Source organism: Rhamphochromis sp. 'chilingali' (assembly GCF_963969265.1).
Source record: "Rhamphochromis sp. 'chilingali' genome assembly, chromosome: 6".
NCBI classification, from domain to species: domain Eukaryota; kingdom Metazoa; phylum Chordata; class Actinopteri; order Cichliformes; family Cichlidae; genus Rhamphochromis; species Rhamphochromis sp. 'chilingali'.
This window is the reverse complement of record NC_137933.1, coordinates 6556291-6578540: the sequence shown is the minus strand read 5'-3', so window position 1 is coordinate 6578540 and position 22250 is coordinate 6556291. Positions and strand designations below refer to the sequence as shown.

The window sequence follows — 22250 nt, the reverse complement described above, 5'->3', positions numbered from 1 at the left end:
AGAAACACACATTTTGTAAATAAAAACATGGTCATAACCACGCCAAGTGTCTGGGGTCGCACAGCTCAATGCTGTCCCGTCCAACTATGAGCACTAGGAGCTGGTTTGAAGCTCTGCTGAATTTAGACCTGCGGTCAACTCCATCAGATAACTCCTCTTTACAAATGGGTAAAACATCAGTGAAAACTCAGAGACCTGCTAGTCTCCTGAAGCATGGTGCGTACACACACTCTCACGCACACAAAAAGCATTAAGCAATTCAAATCACTCAACCACAAAAATTAAAACTGATTAATGAAGTTATTTTAGTAACTTAGCTATTTCTGTCCACAAAGTAACATGGGCAGCCATCTGGCCTGACTGGTTGGGGGTGAGGGGAGGAAGACGGCACAAAAGGGAGATGGGAGAGAGAAGACAACACCTAATGGCATGGTGGAGAAGAACGCTCAGTGCATCACAAGATATTCCCAAACAGGCTGAACTTAAAGCGTGTCAGGCATCCCCTGACACAGCCCTGTGCTTTATTATAAAATGAAAGTTTGTCTAATCTTAATTTAATCTGATCAGATTTCTGTAAATGAACGTTTGTGTGAATCAAACCAGTAGCTACATGTAAACGACACTTTCTTCAGTGATTCAATTTCCTGTTTGTGATTATCGTTTTTAAATGCAGTGAACAATAAACATGTTGATATGTTCATTTGATTTATTTGAAGTTAATTTTGAAGCAAATCTCAGCTTTCTTTAAAAATCTGATATGTTAAGTCATGTTTATAATTTCTATATATATAAATTGCCTCTCTACTGTACCAGTAACCAAAGCTGACTACGGAGCTTGGAAAGAAGAAGAAGCTTCTTGGATGAGAGGTGAAATGTCTTCAAGCAACTTAAAGAAGTCCAGACGCTTTTCTTTCCAAGCTCCTTAGACTATGATGACCTGGATGACTGAGAACCTTCACAGACGTTAAGTTAAAAGTTTGCGTTTATGCTGTATGTGTATATGTATATGTTTGAATCTGTACTCAATGACCATAAAAACATTGTGTGTTCCATTAGTTTATTCAGCATTAAGATCCCCTCAGTTAAAAATCCGACGTACTGTTTACCAACTTGAGTTTGTCTGCATATTTCTGCACATTATCTCTCAGGCTCAGACATTTACAAACCTCTCTGGAGAACATAAAATGCTGCCTAGATTCAAGTAAATGTCACCTGAACTTTTCTCATTTGTGAACACAACTTTCACACAGTAGGTCACGAGAACTTGGTTATCATCTCGAAACAACCACCAGGGGGAGCCCAAGTTGGGATATTTTGCATCCAGCACACAGTAATGGAAAAGAGTTGTGGTGGTGCAGTGTTAGATTTACTTTCAATTTTACTTTAAGATACTTGCTTTAAAAGTATTGAAGGAAATATGATGATGACCCAGGTTGTGTCAATAAACAGCTGACTATTTTTTCATGATAACAATAACAGCAGTGTGTCCCGGCAGCAGTTTAACAGCATTAATTCTAAAATGTTATTTGAAAAATAAATAAAGAAATGAAATGGGCACTTATACTTTTTATATTCTCAGTTTCAACATTCAATATGTCATCTCGGTACTATACTCAGTTAAATGTAGGCTTGTATCAACATTACAACCAACACTTGCTCCTCTTACTTTTCCTGCAGCACAGATTACTGTCACAGCAGTCCTGCTGTTGATCTGTAGGTGTGCAGCCTGCAGGAGCCATCACCATCAAGGAGATGTTTAGGATTAAGCCTTTAAAAAGTTTCTGACAGTATTCAAAGGGAATTCAATCTGAAGCCTTTAGTTCTACATCACGAAGCAGAGTCAGTGTCCAAACTGAGAGTAGAGCTGCTGAGTCATGCTCTGTCAGACACCCAGACCCCGACCAGCTCCACCTTCCCGCTGCTCTCTCTGGGCCCAGGGCCAGATTAACCCAGTAAGTGACCTCAGGGCTAAAATGAGCTCTGGGCCCCATTTTGTCTGTTTCCACTTTAGTTCAGCATTTTCTTCTTTCCCTTTCAGACCAGGGTTATATGAACTTCTCACTGCTCTTTTTATCATTTCCAACATAACTCTGTAATGGATCAGATGGCAAGATTTAATTTTTTAATGGAATAAATAAACTAGCTTCTAATTGTCCAAAGGCAAATCTATAATATACTTATAATCATTTAGTTAGTGTGTCTAACACAAGCTTGCTGTCATGTAGCAGTGCTTCACTTTTTTTACAGTAACAAATGGTCAAATTACAGAACAAGAGTTGCTCAACCTGAACGTACAACAAACTGTAAGCTGGATCTACAGCTCCCCTAAGGTTAATCGACCTTTAGACTGTATATAAAAGATAGTCATAGCCACCATGACATCACTGAGCTCGTGAGGTTCTCATATCAACACTGAGGTGAGCGGTTTTATCTTTTTGAAAATAGATATGAAGTGCAGAGTATGGATCTGACCTGGAATCTGAAGAACAATTTATGCTAGTTGGTTATCCGTACCCCAATTAGATTTTCACTCAGGATTATGTGGGGATCTACTCACTTTTGGAGCTTTAGAGGAAGTGCAGCTCCGTAGGTCATCTCCTGGTCAGCACTAAACAGTCACATCTGCAGCTGAGGAACCAGACATGTACCTCTGAGGTTAGAAGAAGCAAAGAGCCACAACAAAAGCAGTTTGTTTGCTTGACATTGACATTGTGCGTCCATGTCTGTAAGTTAAACTCTTCACCGAACACTGCAGTAACTCCACTGGAATGACCTGCAGTTCATGCAGCATTTACCTACACTGAACCTTTTAGCAAACAGTCGGTTATTTACACATGGTGCAGTTATTAGGAAGCATCACTGTACATTCAGAGTCATATTTGTGTCCACACAATGAACCGAGTTCATTCTCTTTTCTGTCTGTTTTTGGTTTCCACCAAGAAAAACAAAGACATTGAAGTTGGTATTGATATTGTTACAAATGACTATTTAATCCAGTAATTAATTAGTATCCAAGTATCACTTTTTGTTTTGGCCAAGCCTACTAAAAGCCACACCTACACAGTATGTCATGAGCAAGACTGAGTATGCCCACAACCACCACAGTTGTTGTCTTCAGTTAAACAATAGTTCTAATCAACAGTTTCTTTTCTCTTTTTTTCAGTCAGTAATACTTTACCCTATAATACCAAACCTCGTGTAGTGTTAAAGGACAGAGAAATGTGACAGCAGCTAATGAAATGTGGATGCTAGTCTGAATCTTTGGTCTTACTGCACAGGACTATGCAGCTGCAATATCCAGGACAAGACACATTTGAAGAAATGTTGCTCCAGCGGTTCCTTGGACAAATATGGTTTCTGAAATTTGACTAGTTGAAAGTATCTGTTTCTGTGTGTGGCAAAGTTAATGTAGACAAAAGACCATAGGTATCAAATGTGAATTTATAAAATATGGAAACAATATCACCCAATACTATCTCCCTTAGAGATAGGGTGAGAAGTTCAGCCATCTGGGAGGGGCTCAGAGTAGAGCTGCTGCTCCTCCACATTGAAAGGAGGCAGTTGAGGTGGTTCAGGCATCTGACAAAGGATTCTTCCTGGGCGAGGTGTTCCAGGCATGTCCTTCCCACCGGGAGGAGGCCCCAGGCAGACCCAGGAAATGCTGGGGCTGGCCTGGGAACACCTTGGTGTTGCCCCAGACAAGCTGGAGGAGTTGGCTGGGGAGAGGGAGGTCTGGGCTTCTCCGCTTAGGCTGCTGCTCCCGCAACCCGGTTCCGGATAAGCGGAAGATGATGGATGGATGGAAACAATATCAAACTTCCTCACACATGCCTACACTGTTTTAAGTGTTTTCTTGTAATTGTACATTTATTTACTCGTGTATTTTAACATTTTGTTACTAATCAAAATTCTAGGGAAGTCTGACATATTTGTTTCACGTGCACTTAAAACAACATATCCATAGTCTGAGGTAATAACTGGATACACACCATGTTTCTGATGTTTTGATAATAATTACAGTGAAGGGCAGTTTTGTCTGAATTTCAGGGCAGAAAATTACAGTTCATCAAATAATTTATTATGTACATGCCTGTAGTTTGGCTATTTGATTTGTGCCATCTGGCGTCATAGATAAACATAAATGGGTATCATCTACAAAGTAATGAAAACGTATGCAGTGCTTTCTAACGATATTGGCGAAGTAAGCTCGTATAGAATAAGAAGGTCTTATGTCACCAGTACAGTCATGAAGCTCTGTCTGTGTCATAGCACAGAACTTTATGACTGACTTTTGAATCTATCAGATGGATACGATCTTTTTCTTGATTTACAATGACTTTTTAAACAATTCTTGAACTAAAGGTAAGATTGGTAATCAGTCTCTATTTAGCTGAGACAGCTGAATAGACTGAGGGCTTTTTAAGGACTGGTTTAATTACAGCAATCTTAAAAGCCTGTGATACATACCCTACTAATCCTACTAATACACAAAATCTCTATCTGCCCTCCTACACAAACAAGACAGGTGCAGCCAAACTTGGCACACAGGTACATGTTAAGCTTTTATTTAGATTACATATTATAGTGATTGGTGGTTACTAGCAACCACCTGCCAAAGGACGAAAAATCTATAGCATTTATGCCTCTGTAACTCCTTATAAAAGCACAGTATAAAAAACATCCATTTTATATCCACAGAACATCAATATTAAAATATACTTATATACCACCATTAAAATTACATTTTTACAGTATGCAAGCACTCAGGGAGACACACAGAAAGGGAGCTAATTAATATACGTAATCACAACACACCAAACAAAACTGTACTTAGGATAAATTGATTTTATTAGCTGCTTTAGTCCTTCGCCCTCTCCTCACCACCAATCAGTCACGGCAGATGGCTGCCCCTCCCTGAGCTTGTTTCTACTGGAGATTTCTTCCTGTTAAAATGGAGTTTTTCCTTCCCACTGTCACCAAGTACTCACTCATAGGGGGTTGGTTCCCTGTACTATTGTAGCGTCATGAAGCGAATGTTTTTGTGAAATTGAATATTAAACTTTTTGTAGCTTTTGTACTTTACATAGTAAAATATTGTTCATAGCTACTTAAAAAGCAAGTGGTGCATGAACACGAAACTTCCAAAGTCAAAAATTTTCCTTGTCTGCTAATGTTGCATGAATTTACGGAAAGCTTTAAAGGAAATAAACTTACATGTAAACTTATGTGTGTGCTGTGAATAAAGACATGGGCGCTGCTGTCACACAGAGGTTTATTTTCTTTGATTAAAAAGTCTTCAACGTGAACACAGTACATGATGCGACAATGATGTCGAAGGGGCCAATGAACAGGCTTTCCTTCTCGACAAGGCCAGAAAAACAACATCAGAGCTGTTTGTTAGCGCCCATCTTCACTCCAACACACACACACACACACACACACACACACACACACACACACACACACACATATCCAGTCATCATGTTGCACGTCACAAGTTAAAACCTCCCAAAATCTGTCTGGGGACAATTGTGATGCATTGAAATGTAAAAGCATGAACAGCACACACACCTGTCACCATACTGTTCATCTGCTGGCATGCAAACTGTATGCACAAACAAATGCACTAACTCACACACACACACACACACACACACACACACACACACACACACACACGCACACACACACACACACACACACACACACACACACACACACACTTCATTTGCCTCTCATGGAAATGACAAATTCCAGTTTGGTTGATAAAGATTGGTTTTGTTGTGAGAAGCGAGTTGGCACATGAAGGCAGGCCCTTGCAAAGGACCATAAAACAAATGACAACGAAAAAAATCAAATAAAACTCAGAACACTGGTGTAATGTAAAGATGCAGTCTGAATGTTTCCATTGATGATTCCACGCAATTTGATATTAAAATTATGTTAATACAACAACAACAATAATGTCAATAATAATAATAATACATACGTCATGGTAAAGACTCTAATTTAAATTTGAGTTGTAAATTAATTTAAAAAAAAAAACAGACTGAAGGGCTAAAAAGTTGTGACAGCAAATTTTAGAAATGAGGTTCTTAAAGAGTGACACAGTGTTAAAGTGACAAACAGCATGTTTAAAGCTCAAACGCATGAACCAATGACACAAAAAATCTTATCCAGGGCTATAGCTGTTTGTAATTACGTTTTCTATTTATACTTTTTTTGGGGGGGGTTCAAATAAATGTAGTTGGAAAGGCCCCAGAGTTCAGAGTGATACTGTTAAAATGGTTGGTCAGTCTAACACCTGGAGATACGTTAATATATGTAAAAACATTATATTAAAAAATTAGTCAGCAGGTTTGCTTTCAAGCAACTTAAAGAAGTCCAGATGCTTTTCTTTGCAAGCTCCTTTGACTACGATGACCTGGATGACTGAGAACCTTCACAGACGTCAGCAGGTTTAGTTTATAAAGACTTTATGAAGCCTGAAAAGAGAGCCCAGAGAAGGTTCAGACCACTTGAATTATAATATGCTGAGAGGTTGTTGGTTTTTTGGATGTTTTGACCAATGGCCTTCAAAGCTTTGCACTGAACCTGTTACACTTGGCCTTATTTTATGTCATATATATTGTTCGAATGGTGGACACTTACATTAAACACGGCCATTTTCACTGTATGTACAAGCTCAGGATATAGGCTGCTCTAAATGATTGGCTTCAGGCCCTTTTTTCTACCATTGACTCTGTATGATGTCACAAGGAGGGGAAATCCTAAATATGGTCGTCTCAGGCACACAGCTCTGAAACCCGTGTTGAACCATTACTGGATCAAACAAATGACGAGTTAATGAGATAATTCTACCTTTAGCACCAATCTGTTGAGAGGAATGGCCACAAAATCAGGTTTATCTACTTACTGAGGAAAAAGTAGACAGACAATAGCGAAAACTAGTATATTTGAGGTCACAACAGCAGTGAGAAGTAAAATGTCCAGACTACAGTGCTACAAGCAATGTTCCATCTAAGCTGCGCGCGTCTCTGCGCACAGAAAATCTGCATTGTGCACAAAAAAAAATCTAACCTGAATTGAAATTAAAATAAATACGTTAACAATTCTATTTTGCAGTATTAGTCAATAAGTGACTGGCAGCTCCCGTATAGGATTATAACGATGCCACCTTATCCCATAGTCCAGCCAATAATGCGATTCACACTCGTATATACGCAGCTAATCAACGTCGTCGGCAGGCTATGACAGCGTCCTTATGTGCCGACACCGGTGTTTTAGCTAGCAAAGCGGCGTGGCTAACGTGGCTTCCCACCACATCAATGACAACGTGTACAACCATTGGAGATGTGAGCAGGACAGACAGCGGTGTTTTGAGATGTGAGAGATTTGCAACGTTTAGCGCAAATCTTGTGTACTTAGTGTGTAGTGTAGTCAATAGGTTGTGTGTGTCAGAACAATGAGGCGACTGCTGAATGTTACAGGTGTTACAGGAGTGATACATCTCCTGTTGTCAGGCCTGCAGGTATCAGGCTTGTGATGTTCTCCTTTATCTCATAGTGGACAGAAATTATTTTTTGGAGTGGCACACATAATTTGTGTGGCATCAAATTTGATGCAGAACAGCTGATTGTTCTGTAGAAAGTTTGAAATGTTTATTTAAAAAAACGCTTTGGCTGCATTTTTAGGTAAACAGCTGCAAAAAACTTTGTTTACAAAAGTTACTTTTTTGAAGAAGTAACTATATAATTAATTGCCCAACATTTGTCATTATATACTGCATTTTGCAGACAGAGAGTTACAGACTCTCTCCCAGACCACAGACTCATAATACAAGTCAGAAAACAAAAGAAAGTTGTGTTTTCAAAATTGGAGTTCAAGTTATTTTTACTTCCAATAGTGTTGACATACTACACAGGTCATGAACAAGATTTGAAATTTTCATTGTAAGTGGGCTAAAGCACTTAATTAAAAGTAGTCTAACATAAATGTAAATGCTGTAATTTGATTATTTTGGATGGATTCGATGCTGGCGTGACCACAGTGCACACGTCTAATGTTGCTCACAGTGGTTCAAGGGACTGCTCAGGGAGATTGTGTGTTCGCTCAGAGACATGAAAATTTAGAGGGAACATTGACTATAAGTATCTGAGTTTGCACGTTTGACCAAGTGCTACCACATTAATAGACAGATGAAGCCGTTAATTTAAAAAGGGCTTGTAGTGACACGGACTCCTCTGGGCTGTTAGACTGTAATGGAAATATTTGATGTTTTTCTAATGCACTTTGGTCAGGGTTAGCTGCCAAGTGTTGCTTGATGTTCTCTCTGAATCTACTGACTTAACATAGGCACCGCTTTTAGTGAGGACATTCTTTGGATTCTGATTCCTTAGTTTTTCAAACCTAAAAGTATTTTTGTTTTGTTTTTTATGGCTTTCAGTCAACAAAATCTGAACCGCTTAGTGTCAAAATTACAGATAATTAAGGAAATACTGGTGGAAATATTTATGCTGTTAGTTTGCTTTTGTCTTTGTGTTATTTACTTGTGTCAGTGAGTATCCGGAGGAGTTAAAAGGACCGGTTACTTTTACAGGGAGGGAATTCTCTCCATAAACTGTCCTTCCATTTTTCCTCGAGGCCTGTGACTGATATTTGAAAGACGAGCACACACACACAACACAAAAGAGCTCAAAGTCTGTCCCGTCGTCTAAAAGCAAACAACGTGTAAACCAGTGGCCTCGCACTAAAATCACAGAGGTAACAGTTCACTTTATCCGATGAGCACAATAACACAGAAAACACCCGCCTCTGCCTTTGATGAGATGGAAACAAACACACGCACACACTTGTACAAACACACTCACACACACACGCAGGTAGCACGGCAGCTGGTTCATGTAGGTTGGAGGTAACCCCAGGCAACAGGAGGAAGGCGAGAAGCTTCATCCCCCTCAACTTTTGATGAGCCTCAGAAACTCGTCGCGGGTTTTTGGATCCTCTCTAAAGTTCCCCAGCATGGTGCTGGTGACGGTTTTACTGTTCATCTTCTGAACGCCTCGCATCACCATACACATGTGACTGCAAGGAGGAAGACAGGAAAGATAAAAAGATTTGATCCAAAAGAAGAGACAAGTGCAAAGACCAAGTCATTTATTCGCTGAGCAACTGAAATGTTTTTAAACGGTTAGAACCTGGAAATTTGTCCAAGAATTTGCGACAATATCATTGAAGGTGAAGAATTTCACATTCAGCAAGCAATTTTTGATTTCTCAGGTCACCTGGTGGGAGGACACCGAAATAATCTCTAAACAGTTGTGGTCTGACTTGAGGTCCCTCTCAGACAGAATGAGAAAGTTTTGCAAATAATTTCCATCATGTTGGAATCAATCTGAGCCAGTCTGTACCGAAGAGTGCAACTCGTCTGCAACACATTTTGATTATCAGCCGGTCGTATTCTGGTTATCTCATATATAACTGTTAACTTTGCACTGTAGGGGGATCTTTGTGAGATTTGCCACATTGTAATAATCGTAGTGTGGAACTAGCTAACAACACTGACTCCTTAGTGGCTTTCAAAGTCTCTTGCACTGTTTTTCCTTGGCAGTGCTTGTCCTGTTGTTTGTTGAAGGTCATCCTGCTACACTGTAACAGACAGATGGTTCATGCAATTGCCACCCAAGTGTTTGTTTAAAGTTCCTGACCTTTTCCAACCCTAATTCTAACTTCCTGTCCATGTGACAATTCATAAAGGGTTTCAAAATACTTTAATGCCTATACCATGACAACATTATCATTTAAGAACTCTTAAGTGGTAATAAGCCATGTTTTAATACAGATCCTGGTTCCTTCTGGAAATGCAGATTTCTCACATTACATTTATTCCCCCTGAAAGTTCGTGCAGTGACAACAAACCTTTACAGTTGGGCAGAGAAAAGAAGACGAATGGAGAAAGCAAGGGAAAGGAACACAAGATAATACATTTTAAAAGTAAAAGGTCATTTCACTTGTTGGTTCATGTACGTACGTTGCCTCGATGACAACTCCGACCCCAGTGGGCTGCAGTGCCTCTGTAATAGCTACAGCGATTTGTTTGGTCAACCTCTCCTGAACTGTGGACAGAGAGTACAAACAGACGTACGGCCAGAGCAAACAGTCAGGGATCAAGGGCAGTGCTGGTAGAAGTATTCAGTCCTCACAGGACCTCTGCTAACAAATGATCATTTACTGTGTTCGTGAGCTTTAATGTGGCTACATCGTTGTGTAAACATCGCCACAGATGGAGCTAATAAAGCTTTAATTACATTACACACCGTCAGGTAGTTTTTTTTTAATTTAATCAAAGTGTCAGGGCTCTCAAAAGGGACAACACATAAACTTGAGTATTTATGAGTTGGTCTTTGTTTTCATGCAAAATGTTTGATATTTTTACCATTTTGGGTCAAATCAATATCTCGCATAGCGGTGCTGAAGTGGTTACTCGAAGAAAAAAAAACAACTCAATTTTTGTTGTTTTTAATGGAAAATCATTCAAAAAACCCTCAAACTCAAACATTGAAGGCTCACCCAAAACCATAACCTGCTTTACTGTGCTTTCTGTACTTGACCCTGTAGGGCTTGACTTTATATTTGGGAAAAGATGGATGGTCACACACATTTTTACATCCAGCCCTTCCTGTCAGATCAAATGCAGTAAACCAACAGAATATTTCCCTGTGAGATGTAAAATAAAAGTGAAATAAAGCTAGTAAAAATCAAAGTACAAGCACACAAAAACTGCACGTTGACAGGAGGAGTTTATTTATTACCTTGTAGTCGACGGCTGTAGATCTCAACAATCCTGAGGAGGAGAGGGAAAGCATTAACACAGCCTCAGGGGAAATATGAGAGCAGTGAGTTTTAGCAGCAAAGATTAAAACGGTAAAAATAAATAAACATTTAGGGCTGACTCATGAATATAGGAAGGAAGACACAAAAAATGTGTTTTTTATGAAAATCTAAGTGAAAGAAGGACTCTGTTTTGGTTACTTTTCACTCAGAATAACTTCACTGAATAGACAAGCTAGAAAGGAATCGCCACATCCTGGCAACCGAGCATTTTTTCAACTAATGTGTTGTCTACAGTATTAAAAAATCCTCAATAATACTATTATTTAAAGCATGTAATCCTTGGTCCTTTTAATAAACTAGTGCCAACTACTATCTACAATGAGCGTATAATAACATACATTTGTATTTTTTTAAACCTGAACTGACTGGGGCTAGAAAAATGATCAGTTATCAAGACTTTTTAATCTTAGTATACGCCCCCTCCTGTCATTTGAATGGACATACACAATAAACCAGCTCCATTCAGTAATTTTAGAAGCAGACGCAGCTCTTGTAGATGTGCAGAATCCACCCGGTCTTCCCCTTCAACCTGTTGCTCTTCTCGGTGAGCAAAACCACTTTGGACAAACTCGACCCAAATCACCTTCAGGGAAATGTCACAAGAACAAACAGGCAGGCAGCATGCAGGAGATAACCCACTTTTTTTTAAGGGAGATGATGGTGTAGCTAAAATCTTATTGGAGGCTTCAATGCAACTGGAAATTTTAAGCAAACAGCCTGCTTACATTCAGTGATGCAGATAAGACTTTGATGGTTGACAGCACCAAGAGATCATTATTTTATTCCTTAAATGATGTGAACTTTTTTGGTGGTTGTTGTAGGTCCAGGAGTCATTTAGAAAGTGCAAGCGTCATGGCTTTCTTATCCTGACATCAAATGTGATGCGAACAAGTCTTCCCGAGTGTTCTCGAGGCTTTAGCTGGTTTGGGCTCACTATCCACTGAGAGAACGATTGCCTGGCTGTTTTTCTTTTCCCCTAAAGATAATGTGATAATGGACACAATGTGCTTTGTTTTAAAGATGCAAAAGGGTCTGTATCTGTATAAATACACTTTATAATCATTTTTAATCATTTGATCATGACTGTGAAGCAAATTTGATGACTCTCTGACATGTGTAATAAAGCAGCGGTCCCCAACCTTTTTTGCGCCACGGACCGGTTTATGCCCGACAATATTTTCACGGACCGGCCTTTAAGGTGTCGCGGATAAATACAACAAAATAAAACTAGTACCGGTACCGAAAAAAAGAAAATTTATTCATAACACACGTGAAAAGACCCAGGAAAACCGAGTAAACGATAAAAACGATAACAAAATAACGCTGAAAACCAATAAAACCCCTGAAAACTATACATTTCACACCTGAGCCTCAACTCTCGCGGCCCGGTACCAAACGACTCACGGACCGGTACTGGTCCGAGGCCCGGGGGTTGGGGACTGCTGTAATAAAGGAATAACAAAATTATAATAAAATAACATTGGATGGAACAAAGCGCAAGGCAGTATTTTAAAGGTTATTCTTTGCAGGTCTAAATGTTTGTTAACCAAATTTGAACTATATCAGCAGGCTGATAATATATTAGCCATTTGCTGATATACTGGTATTGGCATTTGTAAAAGTAGATAAATGAAAATTTAAAAAGTACAGAGGAGACAGCAGAAACAGAAAAAACAAGTCATAATTACTAAATATCGGTACTGGCATCTGTCTTAAAAACTCGTGTATAATGATGTGAAGCTTCACTGGCGATCTGCCTGAAAACAAAGCCAAACTTTATAAAGAAACCTTATGACCGCAATCATGAATATCAAGAGCTGTCACTCTTATGTCAGTATATTTTTTATTATTTTAATTATTTTGTTAGGAAAAAAAACAACATTGTGATGTTCTCCATAACAGAAAAATAACTATATTCTCTTGAGATAATCTTAAAACTTAATCTGAAAGTGTAGTTTACTGATTCCACTTGTAGGGATTTCACTTAGAGATGCTCTAAGTGAACGGTGTAGCTGCTGCCGTCGCAGTGACTCTCCAGTACTGCGTTAGTAAGGGGTGTTAGCCTGTAAGCCTGAGGGTATTGGGGTCAGTGGGTAGTACACACACAAGTTTAAATAATCAGCTTAAACACACACACACACGCACAGATAATGTGACAGTTATGACAATAGAGTAAATGTACTTACCTGGCTAGCTTGCTGAGGCCCAGAACTCTCTTGTTTGGGAGGTATCCAATGTGAACCTGCAGAAAGTGACAAGCTCAAGGTTAACCCTGCTCTCATTCTGGCTTATGATACAACTCACTAATGGTATAATTATGAACTGAGGTGTTACTGATCCCAGCTCAGCTCAACGCTGCACGGCGGGACAGCTGTTGCTGAACGTGTCAGCCAGTATAGCTAAAGCTCTCGACCTCATTAGCCTCAGTTCTGATCGTTTCACATACTAATTTGACTACGTTCAAATCTAATCTTCAGCTTCTCGTAACATAATCAGAGTTTCTCGAAACTCATCACCAAGTAGCTGCTGGGCTCACAGCAGATGTCTGCCCCTCCCTGGTTTCTTCCTGTTAAAAGGGAGTTTTTCCTCCCCGCTGTTGCCAAATGCTTGCTCATACAAAGTTGTGTGCTTGTTGGAGTTTTTTCTGTATAACTGTAGTGACCTTACAATATAAAACATCTTGAGGTGACTATTGTTGTGATTTGATGTTGAATAAGTAAAATTGAACTGACTGTACAGGATACTGACCCTCCCCGTTTTCTTATTAGCCGTGCTTTCATGACACAATTCTTTCTGATACTCCAATAAATAAAGATTCAGTTGCACAACTAAAACAAGTGTGGCCACGTTATTCTTAGCAGAAACCTTTATCTTGACCCGGATGGGCCTCACAGTCCGCTGGTTGCCCCGATCATGTAATAAAGCTGTTCTTTTTGCTACAAGTGTTCCTGAAGCGTCAACCTTTCTCAGATTCATCTTCTTCTCCATGCAGCTTGGAAGTAGGTGAAGTTGTATTTTAATTTGTTCTTAGCCTCAACCTCAACACGGGCTTCTCTTTTTCATCTTTCTTTGTTTTCTCATCACACTGGTGTTTGAAGCTCCAACTCTGATCGATGGATAAGCACATCTTTGGCACAAACCAGTGTTTTAATCCAAGGACATGGCCCTGCTGTACACACTCCTTCCAACCCTACTGGATCTCTGGTCAGACATATTACATCTTTCTTCACTGACAGCTCAAGAAATGCATCCACCCCGCCCAGCAAACTGGAGTTAGTTAAAAGCTTTGCCATCAGGAGTAACAGTTTAAAGAGAAAACAGAATAAAGCCACAGGTGTACACTAATTGCCAATGCCAAGTTTCGCACATTAGGTACGAAGTGAACGTCAGGTTGATACGAACAACAGGAAGGAAAAGGAAGGCAATGAAAACCGAAGAGGCAGGCGGACAAGACGAGAGAAGCGAGAGACAGAGTCATCAGCTGGAAAATCACTGCTCGATGGCTGCAGGCTCCAATTCTCATACACACACATATACACACCAACACACACACTGGTACGCTCCACTCAAATGTCAGACGCAATTTTTTGACAAGACGAGAGAAAGGGCAGTGGCAACATGCGTGTGGAGATCTCTTTTCCCTTCAGATGTTACTTTTTTTAGTTCTCTGCTGCAGCGGCCTGATAGACCGACATCAAACGGGCCGAGCATGGCGGCTGCTTTTTTCACTTATCTGTCCCCGTTAGTCAGATTTACTGCCTCACGCTGTGAGTGAGGAGGGGGCAAGGCAAACAAAAAAAACCTCCTGAGGTTTACAACAGCTTAAGTGTAACACAATAACACTCCAACTCTTTTTCTTTTAATAGCCATATTTTGTTCATAGTTCTAAATATTTTGGCATATTTACTATTTGGAGGTTTCTCACTTAACCTGCTGGCAGCTGTTCTCAGCATCAGGCTCCGATTAAATCATTTTATGATACGAGGAAAATGTTGGGGACATTTTGCTCTGTTCCCAGTCAGGATGATCCCACACTGGTTAAATAATGTTGAGGTCCAAACTCTGCAGAGCCAGATATTGTTCCATTGTGTATTTTTCCATCCAGGTGTGCTTTTACTGCATCGGCAGTGTGTTTATGATTATTGACGATGATAAGCTGTTGCTTAAAAATGAAACTGTTGCAATAAGATCCTTTCGAGTACTGAAAAGATGGCTGTAGATGCAGGTTGTGCTGCTGCACAACCTGCAATGATTTGAAATTCAATTTTCAAATGTGGATTCATCACATTATCGGCCCACTAACTGTATGATATGGAATACATCAGCCTTTTCTCCCTCTTTCCCTCCCTCGAGAGTGGCTACTTGACACATGCCCTTTTAATAAGACCTTTTTTGATAAGGCTTAAGTAAACAATAGATGGATGAACTGAAGGGTCAGGTCACTGCAGGGTTTGTTCCTGTTTCTTAAGGCATGACTTTTAAATACTGTTCACCTGCTGCAGCTAGACTAGCAGCACTTTGAGAATCCCTTTGTTAGTGCAAAAACAGGCTTGTTATTTTTGGCATTTATTTTTAGATTTAAACAAAAAAATCAAAGAAATTCTGGGTGGCTCAAGCGTTTTGCACAGTACTGTATGCTGATGGCATTTTAATATAGAAGTATCAAAATAAAATCAGGTATTTAGTCCTTGAATTGACTGATAAAAGTAATTTTTGTAATCATTCATATTTTTAGGACACTACTGAATACGTTACCTTTGTAAAAGAAGGCTGCAGATCATAACGCAAGTTATTAAATACAATATTTGGAGTGCCAAATGTCCTGATCAAACCAAACTGCTTTGTTTGTCCACAATTCATAGTTCTTTGGTTTTCCCAAAGCTCAGTACCCGATTGCTTGTTTTCCACAGGAAACACATCGCAGGGAAGAAGCAATTATGCCTGAATACAAGAACAAAGGACACATGTTTGTTCCAGTGTGTTTTCTCTTCAAACGTTTTCTGAAGAGTTGACATGATAGCATCTCTGCTGACTGCAAATCAGTCAAATGTTTTTAAACAGCTTATTCACTGAACAGCTGGCGACTACCTGCCCAGCAGAAGAGGAGGACCGAGACACCGCAAACAGACAGCCGGAGAGAGGGGCTGGATAAGAGGAAGTGCTGCTGATGATGACAAGAGGGGTGGGGGGGATTGATGCACATGAGTGGACACACTGCGAGAGGAGGCGTTTGTGTGATTCACTGCTGTCATCAGAACCCATTTACACCCGGTGGAAAAAGATCAGCTGCCAGCCTCCATTGTTTTAAATGACATGCACCTGCAGGTGAAGACGGAGGGAGAAGGGAAGCAGAGGAAGAAAAGCAGAAAGAGGGACGAGGCCAGTCTGCCGGTTGGTGGAGAGTAATGATATCAAAGGGGCAGAGAGGAGGCTGAAAACAGATCTCAGCTAATCTGATTGCTTCTAGTGTTCTCTGATGTCCAGACAAACGTCAGAGAGAAATGGTTTTTGAAGATACACATCTGGTTGCACGGCTTGATGTTTGTGGCAATTTTTTGTGCACTAAATTATGGGAAAATATATATATAGCGAAGTGCCTTGTGAGTAAAGCAGAGTGTTTGTTTATGTGTCTCTTTTTGCAGTCCAAAGATGCAATGAGATGTCAGCCACATCACATGGACTGCAGCTCCCTTTCTGCCCCAGCGGTCACCTGCATCTTTAGTCATTGTCCTGTTCCCATGGATGTAATTACATTTGTATCTAGTTGGAGGAGCGTGTCATTCTGTTTAGAGAAAATACGTTTTTATGTTGAATTTCATAATTTAAAATCAGGTCATTAAACAAATTATGACATTTAATGATGTCATTTTTAAAGAAAAGGTGCTAATGCTAATGCTAATTCCTCCTGCCCTTAGAAAATGAAGAGGTCACTGAACCGTTTGATGGGTATAAAAATGATGATTCCAGTAATGAAGCTTATAATGAACAGCAGCGATAAACAGAAATGTAGCATATTCTGCTATAGGAAAGTTACCAGGTTAAGCATTCAGCTAAGGAGGCCCACAGCAACCCTGCCGTGTCTCGTGGCCTGTTTATGTAATCATTCACTCAGGGAGCATGAAGTCACGTGCTTTACTAATACGAGATGGTGCGCACTGGTAACAGGTTCATTAGGAGGACTACTGAGCTTGTTCTGCGGGCCCCAAATTCCTGAAATGCATGGAATATCCTCATACACCATCAAGTTTGTGCTTTCAGAATCGCTCTGTGTGTGTGTGGTTTCTTTTACCCTGCCAAAGATGGGCACCAGGTGATGTTCACACATGGAGAACATGTCGATGTCTTTCACTATCACCATCTCATCGTGGTCTTCATCGAAGATGGCGTCATTCAGTACGTCTGAGGAAAAAAATGGGAGAGATTAAACATAAAGGAAAAGTCTAAATAAGGAACGGCAGAATAGATCAGCATGATCGCAAAAAGTAAATAATCAATCAACCAAACAAGAAATGCTGCAAAAAATTCAGGTAACAGTCAATTTCAGGCAAAAAGAGGTTTTTTGTTGTTGTTTGGCTTAAATTTTAAAAAACTAAAATAAAAAAAACAAAAACAATGCAGGATTTTTTCTTCTTGAGGGCAGACAGACTGAAGTGAACCAGCCATGCTGGAGGATGCCGGGTTCGCCTTGACCATTCAGCTGCCACGCCCTTTACGATGGACTTCAGTGTTTCTCTCTGGCAAACACCACTGTCTAATTATAGCTCTGCATCCTCCTTCGTGTGGTTGCCTTATTGCATTTTTTGGTTGCCGGGGTTCAATAAACTGTTTTATCTTTTGAACGTGACGGCGCAGACGCTTCTCGCTCTCATCGCAGCAGTTTTTAATTTCCTGACTTGCTATCTGCAAGAGGGAGAGGACGGAACACGGAGGGGTGAGGTCACCAAAACAACAGAACACACTGACTTGTTGCTTCGGCTTCTGCTGCTTATTTTATCACTGTGCACATAAAGGGAGAGGCCTGTGGGGTTGACAAGACCGATACATATTTTTCCTGTCACCACCTTTTTTTGTATTTTAGCAAGCTAACAACAAATTAGAGCAAACCACAGTGTTCAAATGTTGACCTGATCACCAACATTATTATAGCTCACACTTTAATGTCTGAACCATTCATTCTTGTAATCATTTTTCCAATAGACTAGAGTTGCAATGGTTAGTTCAATAACTGCCAGTATTTTTGTTGTTATTTTTCCAGTTCAGGGTTGAAGGGCCTTTCTCAACTGCCAATGAGCGAATGGCAGGATACGGCCTGTACAGGCTGCTGTTCCATGAAACTGCCAATATTTTAAAAAAATCACTGAAATCCTTCTTCAAGTAAAAATAAAAACAGACATTTTTAGCCTCTTATATACGAAGAGTCTCTGTTTTGCTCTGTTTTATTTATTTTATTCTGTTTTATAACACAAAACTCAGGAGTGGAGCTTTGGACTGTTGCTCATACAAAACAAGACTTTTAGAAACATCATCTGGGGGGATAGGAAACCTAAGAAGTGTATTTTGGTCTTAAACAATTTTCAAACCTCAGGCAAATTTCGGTGCACCTCATATTTCATTACAGGGTGATGATGAAGCCATCTACATCCACATGCCCCCCAATTTATAGTGACCATCTGGAACTATATGATTCTAGCTTTAGAACAGACAGAAGACATCCACAGGAGCAGGGCTTTCAAAGCTTTGCAGTCTTTTAAACACTGGTTTTTGGTTTAATCTGGGGATGAGCAGTACTGCTGGCTTTTTAGGTACTTCTACTGGGATCAGCAAAGCTGGATATATATTTTAACCCTGTGGATGGAGGCTTTAAGAATTCCATCTATCTAAAGTCTATGTGGTGTCTCTAAGGCAAGACGTATTGACCTACAAACGAGATCCTGAATGAGTGCTGCCTTCAGGTTGACACGGTAACAAAGCGGTAATCGTGTTTGAAAGTTTTGCAATCAAGAGCAAAGTTAAAATAGTGTGGGAACACAGCAAAGTCAATAAAGTGCTACACGAAGCAACCAACAGTTTATTCAACCTTTTATTACCGTCAGACAAAAAGTGCACTTTTGAATAAATTTAATATGGAAAATACTAATTTTTCCCTAAATTTGGCACCATTCAAAGTATTCAGAGTTGCTGTTTTCAGAGACCCTGTCAGATCATGCATGACTAGATTATTGTAAGATCCAAGAAAACTTAAAACTGCGACTATTTCCAGGAAATTTCTACAAGCTAAAGTCAGTCATTTTTAATAATAATAATAATAATAATGATAATGATAATAATGGATACTTTATTGATCCCCATGGGGAAATTACTTGTTTTTCTCTGCATTTGACCCATTCACTCAGTGAAGCAGTGGGCAGCCCACTAAGCAGGCGCCCGGGGAGCAGTGTGTAGGGACGGTACCTTGCTCAGGGGTACCTCAGGGTAGCCGTTAAGTGGATTCGAACCGCCGACCTTCCGATCATGGGGCAACCACTTTACCTACTGAGCTATCCCTGCCCCTAAGGTTTACTGGATCTACAAATACCAAGACTGTGTGAATGAATTAGGACTGTAAGAAAAAGTGTGAATGCTACACAGTGCTAAGGGGTTAAAACCTGCCTGATCCAGTTTGTTGCAGCAATGTCCTCAGATCGAGCTGTTGTAGTGAAGCACAGTCATCCTTTAAGGTCATTTCAGTCATTACAGCTTCTGAACCTCTAGTTCAAAGGAAAGTTTCATTTCTTTCAGACATAATCAAGTGTGCACCCTGAAGGAAAATAATGATAATCAACATTAACTAAGCAAAGCCAACAAAGGTTGGCTTGGACACCCTGTGGCTGCCAGAGAGAGACCAGGCATTTATCAGGTAATGACAGTGTTACTCATCATCTGTGCTTACAATAGGGCTGCCTCCTGTGTGTGAATGAATACCACAAAGACGCACGCAGAATGAAGAGGCCACATGTTATCACGTTTTGAGCGAAGCAGGAAATGGTGCCGTGAATGACAAAAGACATAAGCAAATAATGGGGACACAAACTCACTGCTCCAGGTTATAGATAAATAGGAGTTTGTGCTGAACAGTCAGAAGGTTTAGATGATGACTCAGATTCTCAGTCACCATGCAGCACATGCAGGAAGCTTTCTGATTATTCCTAAAATTTTTTAAGCTTGCTAAGTGGCCCTATCATACAGCCTGGCTCATACGTAACTGTCTTCAGTGACGAGAAGAACAAGGAGTTTTACACAAGATGTTATGGCCCACAGCTTGATGTCACATTAAGTGGTCATTCTAATATTGGCTGTAGGTTTGGATACAAGGTAGATAAAGGACATCCACCCAGCATTCCAATAGGATGATGCTGCCACCACCATGCCTCACTGTAAGGATGGTAATAGCAGGTGATCGGCAGTGTCATTCATTCATAACAATTCATTATTCACATTAATTAATATTTTCTCATCCAGGGAGGATTGTCCTGTCTCAAGATAAAATGATAAAATTAAGATGGTTTAAACACAGATACATAAATTCAGATTGGAGCAGAAACAATTTGTACATTAACTGTTTAATAAATTGCCAAATAAAAAAAACTGTTGTTTTCTTTATTTATTAATCAGCTGGGTGTTCTTCTGAGTTATGATCTTGTAAACCACTCTACAGATGGAGGCATAACCAAGATAAAGGGAATTACTCAAACTTTGTTTGACTGATTTGCAGTGACCCTTTTCTTTTCTTTTTTTTTTTTTTGTTACAATGAGTCCAATCCATGTCATCAAAAAGCACCTTCAACACAACAGAGCTGCCAGACTCAGTCACTGTGTGGTTTAAGCCCACATCCTTCTATCACTGCATGCCTGAAAATGTGGTGGAAGATGTAACAGACCGGCGATGACAATGCTTAAAATTAAGGTTTAGATTTTAAAAGGCCTCCTTTCACTTGTTCATGTTTTGTAAGACATTTTTCATGAAGAACATGCAACCATTTGGTGAGTCTAACTTATTTCTCTGACAATAAATTAAAAAACAAACAAAAAACAAAACAAAAAAGAAAATATGCTTTGGTTTTTTGTTTTTGTTTTAACAATTCTGTAGAAACCAATTTGAGCGTTAATAGGCTGATGGTTAATGAAAACATTAGGTGCAAACTCCATCTACTTATGAATTAAAAGCATGACATTTGCACTAAACAGAAAAACATCTTCCTTTAAATAACAGCCAGGGAAACATTACAGATCAGAAGTCCTGTTTAATCCCTGCATAACTTTTCTTTACTAAGGTTGTGTTCGTCATGTGCTCGACAGCAAGAGGATTTTAGGCTCAGGTTGTGATGAAAGCTGAACCCATGACCCGCACACACAAACACATAAACGCACTGAGCAAACAGTGCGATACTTCTCTCAAAATGCTATAACTCTCCACAAACATCCAGCTGCGACCTCCAATACATGTGTTTTTTGTCTTCTCTGATTTTCAGTAAGTCAACGGGGAGGCTCCTGCAACAACCAATCAGCAGGCAGATGGTGCAACGCCACCGCCTAAACAACAACGCATGCAAAGCCATCATTGTCCATACCATCAACTGAGAAGAGCTGAGAAGAGCTTCAGGTAGATGTAACCATGCTATGAGTTCAGTCAGGTTAACATTAAATTAAAAAAAAAAACAAAAAACAAACATGAATTAACTGTCTCAACTGGTGCCCACACATGTTTCTCCATTGCATTCCTTCTTTTTAAAGCTTCATAACACACACACACACACACACACACACACACACACACACACACACACACACACACACACACACACACACACACACACACACACACACACACACACACACAACCCCAACACCCAAACTACCTCCAGATGCAGTTCTGGAGGGGGCAGATCCCCAAATCTAGCCACTCCAACATGCTGAAGGATGGAGAAAAAAGCCCATGTGGAACTGACACTGCACAGCCCTTCTCCAACGTGCTGCAGTAAACCACCTCACAGCAGCAGGCCAGCCAGCCGGCTCAGCTGGACCAAACATGACATAAATCTAGCAAAGCCTCGGAGAGTGGGTCTTTTCCACGACGACTTTCACCTAAAAAGTTTTAAAAAGAACTGTCTCATCACATTACCTGATATAAAGGGCTGCAAGTGATGATTATTTACTTTTAGGGATGTATCTAGAAATTAATCTGGCAATTTAGTAGTCATTGGTATTAAACCTAAAGTTTGACGAGAGTCCTTGCACACTAATGGATAAATCCTCAGGAAGCAGGATATGGTGCTTTTATCAAATGTTTTATTAGCTTCAAACAAGCAGAAACAGCACAG

General features: G+C 40.0%; 1 protein-coding gene across 1 annotated transcript in view; it reads right to left on the bottom strand.

Annotated features, from left to right (window-relative positions):
- The window catches only part of gch1 (GTP cyclohydrolase 1), a 145306-nt gene that overhangs the window by 121631 nt on the left and 1425 nt on the right, over window positions 1–22250 (bottom strand). The window contains exons 2-6 of the mRNA XM_080885906.1: window positions 17183–17292; window positions 13080–13135; window positions 10812–10843; window positions 10031–10115; window positions 5265–9084 (exon numbers count right to left, since the gene is read on the bottom strand). Coding sequence (XP_080742032.1) covers window positions 8958–9084; window positions 10031–10115; window positions 10812–10843; window positions 13080–13135; window positions 17183–17292 — 410 coding nt within the window. The 3' untranslated portion in view covers window positions 5265–8957. The remainder of the gene's footprint in view (window positions 1–5264; window positions 9085–10030; window positions 10116–10811; window positions 10844–13079; window positions 13136–17182; window positions 17293–22250) is intronic.